At 41.9% G+C, this 13471-nt stretch overlaps 1 protein-coding gene and 1 long non-coding RNA gene across 2 annotated transcripts in view; one reads left to right on the plus strand and one right to left on the minus strand.

The window, feature by feature from the left end:
• The window catches only part of LOC122041752 (truncated transcription factor CAULIFLOWER A-like), a 37591-nt gene extending 24276 nt beyond the window's left edge, over positions 1 to 13315 (plus strand). Inside the window, exon 8 of the mRNA XM_042601540.1 lies at positions 12907 to 13315. Within this exon, the coding sequence (XP_042457474.1) occupies positions 12907 to 13015 (109 nt within the window). The 3' untranslated portion in view covers positions 13016 to 13315. The remainder of the gene's footprint in view (positions 1 to 12906) is intronic.
• Positions 4436 to 12233, minus strand: LOC122041753. Its single transcript, XR_006129072.1, has 3 exons — positions 11722 to 12233; positions 7693 to 10656; positions 4436 to 7624 (listed from the first exon to the last, which is right to left on the minus strand). It is a non-coding gene; the product is annotated as an uncharacterized LOC122041753 (long non-coding RNA).
• Positions 13316 to 13471: the final 156 nt, after the last annotated feature.

Raw genomic sequence — 13471 nt, forward strand, 5'->3', positions numbered from 1 at the left:
CTGAAGTTTATCCACGTTCGGGCGCCCGGACCCCTTCCGGGCGCTTGGACCACTGACGTGGGTCAACCAGTTGTCGCGCCCCATCTCAGCAAGTCGATGTCATTTGGCTGTCCAGACACCTTGAGCAGCTTCGAGCGCCTGGACCCCCTCTCTAGGCGCCCGAACCACCATGTTTCCATCTTCCACTTTTTACAAAACAAGGTCAGTCCAGGTAATAATATTTAAAGAAAGACAAGTTTTGACAGACTTTGAACTGTTCGGTGCTAACTTTGAATTTCGCTGAAACTCTAGGTCGGATTGATACCTACTGTTCCCTTTTCGAGGAATGCATCCTCACCTACTTCTCTAAAGAGAAATTACCTTTTGCTAGATCGATCCTCCAGACCATCTAGACTTTTACTCGGTGTCCGAGACTTCAAAACTTCATGCTGGACGCCCGCTCCATGGCCCGTCCAGTTTCCGCGACCCCCAGAATTTTCACTTAGAGTCCTCGACTCTAGGATTTCGCCTAAAGTCCTTGACCCGCCAACGCTTCGCCCAATCCCCCAAACCAAGACTTCGTTGCTTAACCGCAACTAGGACTTTCCTTGGCCTAAGATCACTTAGGACTTTCTTGCACACTTAGTCATACTTATTATATCACAAGACAACTTAACTTTGAATCTCTTTGTCATTATCAAAACACAGGTTCGATCGTCTGATGCTCCCTACGCCAACGCAAACTCGGCCTAACATGTTTGTTTACGTGATTTGAAAATGAAGCTTCTACCTCACGACTGTCCGTAAGGTGGACGATCCTTCAATCCGTTGGTGGATTAGTCTCCGGAACTTCGACTAGCTTAATCCTCTTTGTTGATGGAGAAACCTCACCACAAACTCAATCAAAAAGTCTTGGATTTCTCTAAGCTTTGGACTCTATTAGGGATTAACCATTTCTAATTTCGTCACCAAGCTAGTCAATCCGAGTTCCATTATATAAAGCTTGGGAGGAAACATCTAAGTTGTGTTTTCGTCACCAGTCAATTGTCATACTTACGTGTCGATTGACCTCTGTGGAATTTGATCGTTACAACGTAACAGCTCGATTTCAGTTGACTGCTCACCATGAATCAGTCGACTGATCTTCATAGGCTAGCGAACAGAAGTATTCTATTCACTCCTAGTAGATTGCCCAGTTGATTGGTAACTTTACTGGTCGACTGGTAATCCTAGAACCATAAACCCTGGAATTCCATTCTGAGTTTGCTGGTTCTCAACCACCAGTCGATTGAGATAACTTAGAGTTTCAACCCCGAATACAATCACCCATGCACATCCTTGCCCGTACAACCTTAACCTCGCTTTCTAGTCTTCTCCATCAGTCATACGCCCCTCGGATGCTTCCCCATCATTCACATCTTGTCTTCAAGAGATTCTTTTGGCCTTGTCCTTGTTGTCGGATCTTCTTTTGCCAGTACATCCTTGACCTTGCCATCTAGCCTCCTCTATTAGCCTTGAATCCCTTAGATACTTCTCCATTTTTCACTCATTGCCTTCAAGAGCTTCCTTCGGCCTTGTCCTGGTTGTCAAGTCTTCCTTTGCTAAGTCACACTTGGACTTACAAACTTATACCGGCAAGACTCTCATGCTTAGACTTCACCTTTTCTAAGATCACACTTGGACTTTCCTTTGCACCCGTCACTTGCACACTTAACAACACATATCAAATACAGATGCAAACCCTAACTTAAACTCTTTGCTCAAACATCAAAGCCTAAAAATACACCGATTGCTCCAACAAGAAGTATCTTCTTTGATCCCCTCCTTCCAAGCCGAACGGAAGGCCCCTCCACCTCTCATGCGAGATAAGGAGCACCGATAGAGTCCTCTCCCCTTGGCTCAGGAAGGGAATGTAGTACAACATACTAAAGTGGCACGGATCACGTTTGCCGAGCCTCGCCATTGGATACCCACTTTATGTACCTATCACAGGACCAGAATAGGATTGTAAATGAACCAAGTGTTCGTGAACAAGCTTAGTGTTCGGCTTGGTAAGAGCTTGTTTATGCTCATTCAATATACACAAAATCAATTAAACAAACAAACTTGAATAACTCGTTAAATTAAACAAACAAGCTTAAACACATATGTGTTCAGCTCGTAATGTTCGTAAACAATATTTTTTGAATCATATTCATTAAGAAAACTCTTATCAATATATTAAATAAATAATAAATTAAAATAAAATAAAATAAAATAAATTTGAATTATCAATCTCAATAATCAATAAAACAATTAAAAGTTTTAAACAATTAAAAGTTTTAAAAAATAAAACAAGCTTGAATTGAGAGCTCGATAGCATCTAAACGAACCAAGTTCGAACCCAGGTTAAGTCAAGCTTGAATTAAGAGCTCGATAACATCTAAACGAACCAAGTTCGAACCCATGTCAAGCCAACTCATAAAAAATAAACCAAGTCCAACTTGAACAATCATTTCAAAAGCTTGATTTATTTTAAACTCGGCTCGGTTATCTTATCAAACAAACTTGAACATCCTAAAATTCGGTTCGGCTCATTTACAGTCTTGTCCAAAACTCACAACACCCAAGATTGCTAGTAGTACGCCCAGGATAGTTGTCAACCAGTTGAGCAAGGTCGGTCACCTCCCCAAATTGCTCCTAAGTTGATTGGACTTTCGACTTTGCGCCCTAATGTAGTCGGTTGACCATCTAGTGCACGACAACCATAGGACAACCAAACTTGCTCTAATGAGGGCGCAAAGCCCACTCATACCAGGCAAGAAAAAAATCAAGGCAATGTTATTGTAAGAAGGATCAGTATGATTTCTGGAGACCCTATCGATAGAGATTTCAACCGAGTACGAAAAATTCATGGTCACTGACTCGAGATCCATGTAATCGGTTCCAACCGAGAGTAGACAGAAGACCCCTAAATCAGTTTTAGATCCCAAGACCTTGAGGGAATAGAGATATCCCATAACGACGTCTTAATCATCAAAGTTGTCATCATCAACTCTGAAGTAGCCAGAATTTTCATGGACACAGGAAGTTCTGTCAATGTCCTTTTCAAGACAGTCTTTGACAAGATGTAAATCGACCAAGGTGAACTCCAGCCTATGGCCAGTGTCTTATATAGATTTACAGGAAATGAAGTATAACTGCTCGACCAAGTCTGATTGGTCATCTCCTTGGGAGTCGAGCCTATGATGAGGACTTGAAGTAGCACTTTCATAGTGGTGGATGCCCCATAAACTTATAATGTTATCCTCTGAAGGCCCTTCCTATATGAATTTCGAGTGGCGGTCTTCACCTTCTACCAAAAGTTAAAACTTCCTATAAAAAGTCAAGTGGGCGATGTGAAGGGAGACTAACTAGTGGCGCGAAAATGTTACATGGATATGGTTAAGACGGAAGCACATAAAGCTCAACAAACAGATGGAGCAAGAGTGCAAGTCATACAAGAGGAGCTCATATCCCAGCAGACTGAGAGGAGTATAAATCCATCCCGATCGGCTAGGAGTCACTCGGATTGCAACCAATCTTCTTCCAGAAATGAAAGAGAGCCTAGTGGCATGCTTATCCGATAACAAGGATGTTTTTGCTTGGTCGCTGCAAGAAATCACCGGTATCAGTACATTCGTGATAGAGCACAAACTCTACATCCCTTCATATGCCCAAAAAGTTAACCAGATGAAAAGGGACTTTGGAGCGAATCAAAACAAGATCATCCGAACGGAAGTCAGAAGCGGGGCATATCCAAGAAGTTCAATTTCTAGTTCGGCTCGCCAATGTAGTGTTGGTGACCAAATTTGACGACAAATGGCAAGTCTGCATTGACTATTAAGATCTCAACAAGGCAAACCCCGAAGACTGTTATCCTCTTCCCGCATTGATTAGATGATCGATTCTACCTTTGGGAGTGAGTTGATCTACATGTTGGATGCTTATCAAAAATATCATTAGATTCCTCTCGTACAAGAGGGCCAAGAAGGTTAGCTTCATTACCTCCAACGGTATCTTTTGCTGCAATGTTATACCGTTTGGATTAAGAATGCAGGAGCAACCTATCAAAGACTTATGGACAAAATTTTCTGACAACATATCAGAAGAAATATTGAAATATACATGGATGATAACATGATTAAATCCGTCCGAGCGACGGACTTAATTCCAGACATTGAAGAAACTTGTGGCACTCTGTGAAAATATGAGCTCAAGTTAAATCCAAACAAGTGTTTATTCGAAGCAAAAGGAGGATGGTTCCTCGGGTATATTGTCAATGAGTGAGAAATTGAGGTCAACCAAAAAAAAGTTCAAGCACTCATAAACATGAATGCTCTGCAAAATCTCAAAGAGGCCAAACAATTGGTGGGTCGGATCACTACACTCTCCAGGTTTATCTCCTGATCAACCGACCAGACTTTCCTCTTCTTCAAAGTACTTTGTCGGATAACAAAATTTTAGTGGAGTGAAGATTGTGATAAATCCCTTGCCAAGCTCAAGTTATACCTAGAATGATGTCATCCCTTTCCAAGCATATAATCGGAGAGCAACTATGAGTTTCTGTGTCTACTACGGAGGATGCTGTTCAATTTGTTCAGGTTAGGCAAGAAAACAATGTCCAACACCCAGTGTATTTTCTTACTCATCTATTAAAGGGTGTTGAATACCAATATACTACTCTCGACCTTATGTTTCTTACTCATCCCATCATAGTCCTCACTAATAGTGTCTTGGGCAAAGTGCTAATTAATCCAGACTTTCGGGAGATTGATCAAATAGACGACAAAATGAGTGAATATGACGTACAATATCAACCCCGAACAACTATCAAGGCACAAACCCTCATCGATTTTCTGACTGAAGTTCATAATCTAGAGTCTGAGGGCATGTGAAAAATATATGTGGATAGATCCTCTATAAAACAGAACAGTGGCATGAGAATTTTATTAATATCTCCCTACGAAGATGTAATATAATTGTCTGTTTAGTTAAATTTTCGAGCTTCTAATAATGAGGTTGAAGATGAAGTCTTGCTAGCAGGGCTTCAAGCAACCAAACATGTGGGGGCAACACGGGTAACCACTTACTCAGATTCTCATTTAACGATCCATCAGCTAGTAGAAAAATTTGAAATCAACAGTGAGCGGCTCAAGATATACATAGAAGCATATGAAAAGTTAAAGGTTGATGTCCTGGAAGTCGCTCTGCACAAAATAATCCGGATGGATAATCAAAAAGCAGATGAACTAACAAAAATGACCAGCTCATTATCCACCTGGGTTGATAGCTCAAATCGATCTGCAAACAAATATAGAAGAACCAATTGATTGGTGAGCTTCACTAATTTCGTATCTTCAGCCAGATATCTTATCGATCAGTGCGGAGCAAGATCGGGACATCAAGAGAAGAGCTAACCACTTCACTCTAATAGGAGATCATCTATACAAGCGAGTTTTCTCTCATCCATTACTCAAGTGTATTGAACTAGACAATGTCGACTGTATTTAGGGTTAAGAGTTTAGGATTTAAGACTGCTGTATTAGCCATGTAGGAGGCCGAACACTGACTCGAAAAAATATTATTAACAGGATACTTTTGACCCACCTTGAAAGTTGATGTCGCTCTGCTGGTAGTCACTTGCGTTTCCTATCAAAATATCAAAACATCCCCACTAACCGACCAAGCCCCTGAAGATATCTTTGGTCTCTTGCCCTTTTAATCAGTAGAGGATGGACATCGTGAGCCCCTTCTCGACCACCCCTGCCCAGAAGAAGTTTATACTCGTAGTAGTGGACTTTTTTTAAATGGATGGAAGAATCATCGGGCATGCAATCATCAAGTTCCTATGGATCAATATCCTCTGCCTGTTTGGAATTCCTCACAAGCTCATCTTGGATAATGGGCAGCAATTCCAAGGGCACAAAATTCGAGAATGGTGTGAAGATTTTGATATTCTCCAAGCTTTCACTTCTATTACGCACCCTCAAAACAATGGCTTATAAATCGAGAAATTATTTGAGAACTCAAAACTAGGCGACAACTAAATAGAAGAGATATCAAGCATTTTGTGGGCGTACCAAACCACCCCGCGGGAGAGTACTAGGATGACACCTTTTCACTTAGTCTACGGTGGTGAAGCAGTAGTTCCTGTCGAAGTAGATGAAGAATCTACTTGAAGATTGTTGTATGATCAAGGTAATGCCAATCAGTGTCTCCTTAAACTTGACTCCATCAGCGAAACCAGAGAAAAGACAACCGCAACTTTCTACTGACAAAGGACGAGGCAAAACTACGATCGGCGCATTATCCCTCGATTTTTTCAAGAAGACGATTTAGTGTAGAAAAGAGTTAAGCCGATCGAAGATGTAGTAAGCTGGAACCCCAATAGAGCAGGTCTTATAAAATTGTTCAAAAGCTCACCTCTAAGGCCTACTACCTTCAAGATTCCAGCGGCAAGAGGCAAGATCGATCATGGAGCGCTAACTACGGTCGCTCTACCAAACGTAAGGGAATTCCTGCATTCTTAAGGAAAAATGTGATGTAGCATGTACTTTTTTCACCCCTTAGTAAAAATGCAAGCATGCTCTCCAAGCGTCGCGCAAAAACTTCCAGACTCTCGCGTCTTTCGATCGAATTATAAGCATGATCCCCAAGCGTCCAACGACTTTTCGATCGGTAAAAATCTCTAGACACTCGCATCTCTTGACCAAGTTATAAGCGTGGTCCCCATGCACATTCGTCGCTCCCTTGGCACTCACAATGTCACTCGCTCGGCAATCGTGAAAAAAATTCTAACAAAGGAAAAGTAAAGAACCAAGGTCCTTCAAGATTTCTATTGCAAGCAATCCAAGTACAAAAATTATCAAAAATTACAAGGGTTACAATGGAAAGCAAGCTTAGCAATATCAGAAAAAGTATCATCTGTGATGTTATCAAAGATCTTCGAACGACTTATGAAGTTTGCAGGGAGCTCCTTCGTCAAGTACCCGACCTCACGGAGTTGTTTATGGCTCTATCAGCACCGTAAGAGAACATTTTTACTGTCCTCTTGCTTAGGAGCCCGTTGAATTATGTGGAGCGGAGATAGTCTATTCTCTTTGCCATAAAGCGCTCAACCTCTCCGGTCATGTAGTTAGTCATTTTTGCCTTCAAAGCCTCTAGCTTGGCTCCCTGAGCTTTCAAGGCTTTCTGCTGCTCCTGGACCTGGACTTAGCCACCAGATTGACCACCTTCCTTGCCATCTCTATCGTGTGAGCAATATCGATCCCTTTTAGCTTAAGGGAGAAGGTCTTGGTCTCGATAATTTTCTTGTCCGAGTCTGATAAAGCACGCGCCTTCGGGGTGCTCTCTACCTTGAGTCGGGATTCGTAGGTCTGCAGGATGGTTTAGAGTCTTTTCATGGTGGCCAACTAACAACCCTCTCCTCCTCAAGGAGGACATGTTCAGATTTTAGCAGCAGCTCCGCCTGAGCCACAACCTCCTCCTTTAGCTTAACTAGCTCCTAGAGGATCTGATCAAAGGGTAGACGAGTGGTCTCCAACTCCACTCGTTTTTTCAGCACCTGGTTCGCCCAATCCAGATCCACTAATTTGTGATAGAGGGTCATCCCCGTCAACCAAAACTGGCAAAAATATAAAATTAAGGTTAGCATAAAAAAGCAAGGGCGTTCTACTAAAATTAAACACTTACCCAAGTCACATCTTGAGCGAATCCGTTCGCCAATCCACTCGGCGACCAGTTGTTGTGTCACCCCATAACATCCTCCCAGACCTCGACAAATTTGCCACTCAGTATTATAAGATGTTGGAGTACTGGTGAATCTGAGGGGTACACAACTAACCCCTTGTGAGAAGGTACCCCAAATATCACGCTTATTTTTGCAAAAATAGGCCCACGGGACAAACTCTGCTTGGAGGTGGAATCCCCGGAATCGGGCCGGTCGGAGGTGGAAGGTCCGAGTGTGGTTAGGCAGTAATATGGTCGGTTGGCCGAGAGGGCAAGGGTGGCTCAATCGGAAGCTAGCTGCCGAAGGGATCGATCGGGGGCAGGCCTAGGTTGCTTGCCTACTGCTCTGCTAGAGCGGGTGTTGAGGTTTCTCTTTGAGTGGATTGTGGGCGTGTCGAGGGGACATGTGAGGGAGCCTGGGTAGAGGGGGTCACCGATTGCCATCTATTGCGTCGAATCCTGAGGGGCTCATCGGATTCAGTAGACTCCGAAGATACCAACACAAACACTATTGAAGGCCTGGGTGGTGGCAGATCCCTTGTGCTTGCCGCTGCATCACTGCCCCTTGTCCCGCTGGTCGCCGCCTCACTAACATTAACCTCATTGATAGAGGCGAGCGGTTGAGGGTCGTGCTTTTCCATCTCGGCTTTCTCACGCTAACTCAACTCGGCCTCATCGAGCTTTAAAATCTCAGCCATGGAGGCTTTCCATATGGTCCTAGTTGTAAAAAGGAGAAAAGATCTCAGTTAGCTATAATATAAGAGTAAAACTGAGTTCCTTACAAAAGCTGAAGGGCAATCCGACCTTGATTGGACTCAGCTCAAAAATATAAAGAATACCCTCTTAGAGCAGTTTGTGGATGTTGAACTTCAGGCCGATCAGTGTTTCCGACGCTAAGACAAAAGTAGGCTCCCAACGGCAGTCGTCCAATTCCAGAGGCAGATCCATTTGCCAGTCGATTGACCAAGATACAGGCAAGTTCGGTCGGACGAAAAAATAACGAGACTTCCATTCCTCACTAGAAGAAGGCATCTTGTCGAAAATGATAGCCTTCAGTCGAGCTTATAGAAGAAAATCCCCGCCTCCTATTTTTTTGGATAATAAAAATAATGAAAGACACGGGGAGTCAAAAAGATGCGGTATAATCGAAAAAGGATGACAACCCTGTACAACAATCAAATTGAATTTCAGGCTAACTGTTGAAGGGGAGTATAGAAATATTGAGATATTTCCGAAAAGAAATTGGGAATGGGGAGGCAAAGACCTCCCAAGCACTGATCCTTGAAAAATGTGATACAACCAAGGAGAGGAAGATGGTGACGATCAATAGTGTTGGGATGATGATGTGAAAACCCTAGCGAATCTCAAAAGTAAACCAGATCTGGTCCACCTCTCCGTCGTTAAAATCAAAGAGGCGGAGATATACCACAGAGTGGGAATACCCAAGGGGGCGTCAAAGGCAATGGTTCGAAAAAAGCCACGAAGTGTTGAGAAACTTGCAGATGAGGGAGAGAGTCAAAACTCAAGGAGGGAATTGCCAGAAACTATGAATGGCGAGCGCTGGAAAGGAAGAAGAACGCGTGCGCAAAAACCCTAAGGCAGTGGATCTTATAAACCCTAAGGGTCGAAGCACAAGCCGTTCGATCCCAAGGACAAAAGGCAAGCTAATTACCATATTTGTCCGATCAAAGAGTCGAAAAACACCAATAGCCTAATCGTCATACGTCCCTTTGGAAATTAAAAACCCGACATAGGTTGATCACGTTGCGACACTATAGAAAAGGACATTTATCATGGATGTGATTGGTAAATCATTATCATGATATGTCATCACGCATATCGCCACACATTACTGTGCAGTTATGACATCTGACATGCCCCTTTTCGAGATGGATAACATCAACGGTAAGCATAGCAGAGTGATGTCTATCGAGACAAGGGAACTAATAAAAAAACTAAGCCAGAAGGGGTCTAGTCAGTCGGTCTGAGACCTCCTTGAAGGGGTGACTTGTGATACAATAAATCAAGAATAACCCCCAAGTGGGATCTGAAGGTTAACAGACCGAAGTAAGTGGCAGTATAAGTCCAAGATAGGTCAAAGCTCGAGTAACCTGCCCGATGAGATCTCCCCACGTCGATTGGCCAAGGCCGATCGGGCACCCGAGGGGTCCAGCTTCCCACTCAGTCAAATACTTACGGAGCATTGTTCCCCATCTCATCTCGATCGACTAATGTTGATCAGACGTATTCTTAGGGATCCAGCTCCCCACTCAGTCGGAGGCTCTTCCCGATCAGCTAATGTCGATCGGACACTCTCAGGGGTCCAACTCCCTCACGGGACTCTGCTCATCATTTCATCTTGATCGGCTAATACTGATCAGACATACTCTCAGGGCTTCAGCTTCCATTGAGATGCTATCATGGCCCAGTCACTCCCCATGAGAAATAGATTCCCTATTCTCAGGCTCATCTTCTGACTGGAAGCCTAATAGGCCTTCTGGTCCATGAGTTTGCTTCTCAATTAATACAACACGTGAATTTGTTAGAGAATTAGATGATTATATCTTTGCACAGATACGCAATATCCCCCATACCTACGATTAGACTACAAGATACGGTAGAAACATGACAATTAGACAAGTTATCTAGCAACAATGTGATACCTCATTAATGGTAAAAATCACAAAAGATATTATAAAAAGGATCCCTCTCTGCTGGCATAGAAATGCGAATCCACTGTCTTTTTTCGATTTACTCCACAATTCTTCTTTTTCTTAGTATTCTAATTTAATCGTCAGAATAGTTACGCCAAGGACCCTCGCACTTACTGATGATCTTCTTCCTCCGTTTCTTTTTACTGCATTCCCTAGTCAAAGTTTTATTCCAATCAACCTCATCAATTCATCGGTAGTCTACTGTTCACCGCTTCTAGACGAAATCAAATACATATCTTATCAATTAGTCTAAAAGACCACCCAAATCAACTGTTAATATGAAGCACGTTAATTCATTTAAGTATCGTTATAAGTTGTACGGGTAAAAGCTATACAATAGAAAAATTACCAACAATAATAAGTATCAACCGTACAGAAGGTCAAGTAAAACTAAAGTATCAATGGAAAAATAATTTAGAATAATTAATTTTAATTTTTAAATCAACACTTCCCAATTTAATTCTCCTATAAATCCACATAAACATGAAGTAACATAATTATTTACCCTCTAATAACTTAATTATTTTTTTTTTTTTTAAAAAAAAAAAAAATATATATATATATATATATATATATATATATAATCTATTTTATCAATTTATTTATTTATGTATAAGAACATTATATTTTCAATTCCTAAACGACATCCATTACTATTGAATAATAAACTAGATAACCAACTTAAACTGAAATATAATAAAATATAACTTCATAATATTCCTTCGAAAAATATAACAATTGAGGTGTTTTGTTGATAATAAACGCTCGCACCAATCAAACCTATACAAAGAATTGTAATTAGTCCAACTTAACTAATTATATGTCAATATTAATATATAATTATTTATCCATCCTTATCCTTAATTGGTCATTGTATGCATACGACAATCTCCTTGAACATGGAATACCAAAAGATTCACCTCCTACGAGTGTAGTGCAGTGGTAAAGTTCGTATTACATTAAGGACGAATATTATGAAGGCCGCCCTTGGAATGTGAATGTGAATGTGTATAAACTGTGCTCCAGATTTATGTTATAGGTAAATCAGAGGAAAGACTTCCTACCTCTAGGACTAATAGAATATGAAAATAAAATATCTGAAGATTCGAAAACAAGGAAAAACTATGATTCTCCTTGGTTTGGGCAATACGAGAGTTGTTGGTTCTTGCCTTTGGCTCCGGCAGAGAGTGGCGGAAAATAGCATGCAGCGCTTGCTGTTATGAACAGCAGCAACAGTATTCATTGCTGTTGGTGTGAAGAAGGAGGAGGAGTTGCTTACCTTGGCCGAAGTACAGGGAACAAAAGAGGCTGATCTTTGCTGCTGTGGCTTGCTGGAAAAAAGGAACAGGGAAGGAAACTGCTTGTCCTTGCTGGAAATAGGAAGGAGAGCGGGCTGTTGTTGCTTCAGCTGGGCTTCTTGCTGGTAAAACAGCAAGATGACTGCTTGGAACTTGGTGGCTGGCCTTCTTGTTGGAAAAACAGCAAGATTATAAGAGTTTTTATGCTGGAAGGAGGAGGAGGAAAGAGCTGCTGTTGATGGCTTGTTGTTGACGGCTGAGCTCTTGCTCTTGCTGATTTGCTGGTGTTGGGAGTAGAAGAACAAGAAAGGAAGAAGGTTTGCTACTGCTGAATTTCTGCAGCAAAGAAAGAATAAGGTATAAGAAAGGAGAGGAGGGCTAGCTGTAGCTGGAGTTTTTGGTACTGGAAGTGCGGGGAAGAGACGGAGATGGGAACAACAACTAGAGAGGGGGAAAAGGAAGAAGGAAAGGGGAGCTCAGCACGTGGAAAGGAGGAGGTGACGGTTCAGTGGTGAGAGAGAAAGAAAAGGAGAAAAATCGAATTTTTCTCTTCAAAATTTCTCTAGTCAGTTTAAATATTTTTATTTAATATTTTATCTTTTTTTTGGCCTTTTTATAAAATTAATATTTAACAAGTTTATTCCTTATCAAGGGATTGCATATCCGTCAGAACCAAATCTTATCTCCTATCCCTGCTAGCTGGTGATCAATAATCAGGCTGCATCGAGTGCTTCTGGCTTCCTCGGTGAGCCAGTCCGCGGCCCTCATCGATTCTCCTTGACCTGTGTTGCACCTCCGCTTGCCTGCCTGCCTCCTGCATGCTCTTGGATACTCAGCCTTCCCTGCTACCATCTTATAGGCATCCTTAGTGCTCATCAAGTCAAGGACACTGACTCCTCGGCGTTCCTCGACGTTCAAATCCCTTGTGGACTCCCTGTAGCTCCGCGTCCAGAGTGTTGCCTCCATAAAGCATTCTATTGCGCCCTTTGTCATTCCATAGTACACCTCCAATCCCTGCCTGTCTAATACTGATGTTGTAGGAATGCAGAAGCAGTCGTCCATAAGGCTCTTATTATATCTGACATTCACGGGACAACTAAAAATTGGATATATATACACACACTGCAAAGTTTCTGTGATGTCTTATGTTATTTCTATAATTTCAGGACATACCAAGCTGCAGAGCCAGTCGTAGTGGAAGAAGGGGAGCAGCAATTCCCAGCACAGACGAGCGGCGTTAACGTTGTTATACCTCCGTGGATGCTTCGCCTGTAAAGAACACAAAACCTGCTCACGCAAAATCCTGGTGCGATAATTATTATAATATCTATGTACAGTAGACAGAGGTCATGCATCCACGCCGGTTAATTACTTATGTATTGCCATAATGCCCTTGTAATTTACTCATGAACGCCTGGAATGTAGAGCGTCTGTCTTTCGCTCTCCCCTCACGTCGATTTTCCAAGCTTTTGGACACTGAGCTTGGTGAAAGAGATTAACAATCGGGACCTGTGCCTATGATCTTCAGTTTCTTTCTTTAATCCTTTTCTGAGATTGTGTTTGCACCTTGTACAATTCCATCTATATTGACATAATTCAGAGATGTATAACTTGAATGCTGAAAAAACTTTGTTAGATATCTCTCCATTTTGGTCGGTTTTTGCTAAACATGATCTGATTAATTAATGTCGATAAAAGTTAGATCATTATTTACTCGCTCATTCATGCTTT

This window comes from Zingiber officinale, chromosome 2A (assembly GCF_018446385.1).
Source record: "Zingiber officinale cultivar Zhangliang chromosome 2A, Zo_v1.1, whole genome shotgun sequence".
Taxonomy (NCBI): Eukaryota; Viridiplantae; Streptophyta; class Magnoliopsida; order Zingiberales; family Zingiberaceae; genus Zingiber; species Zingiber officinale.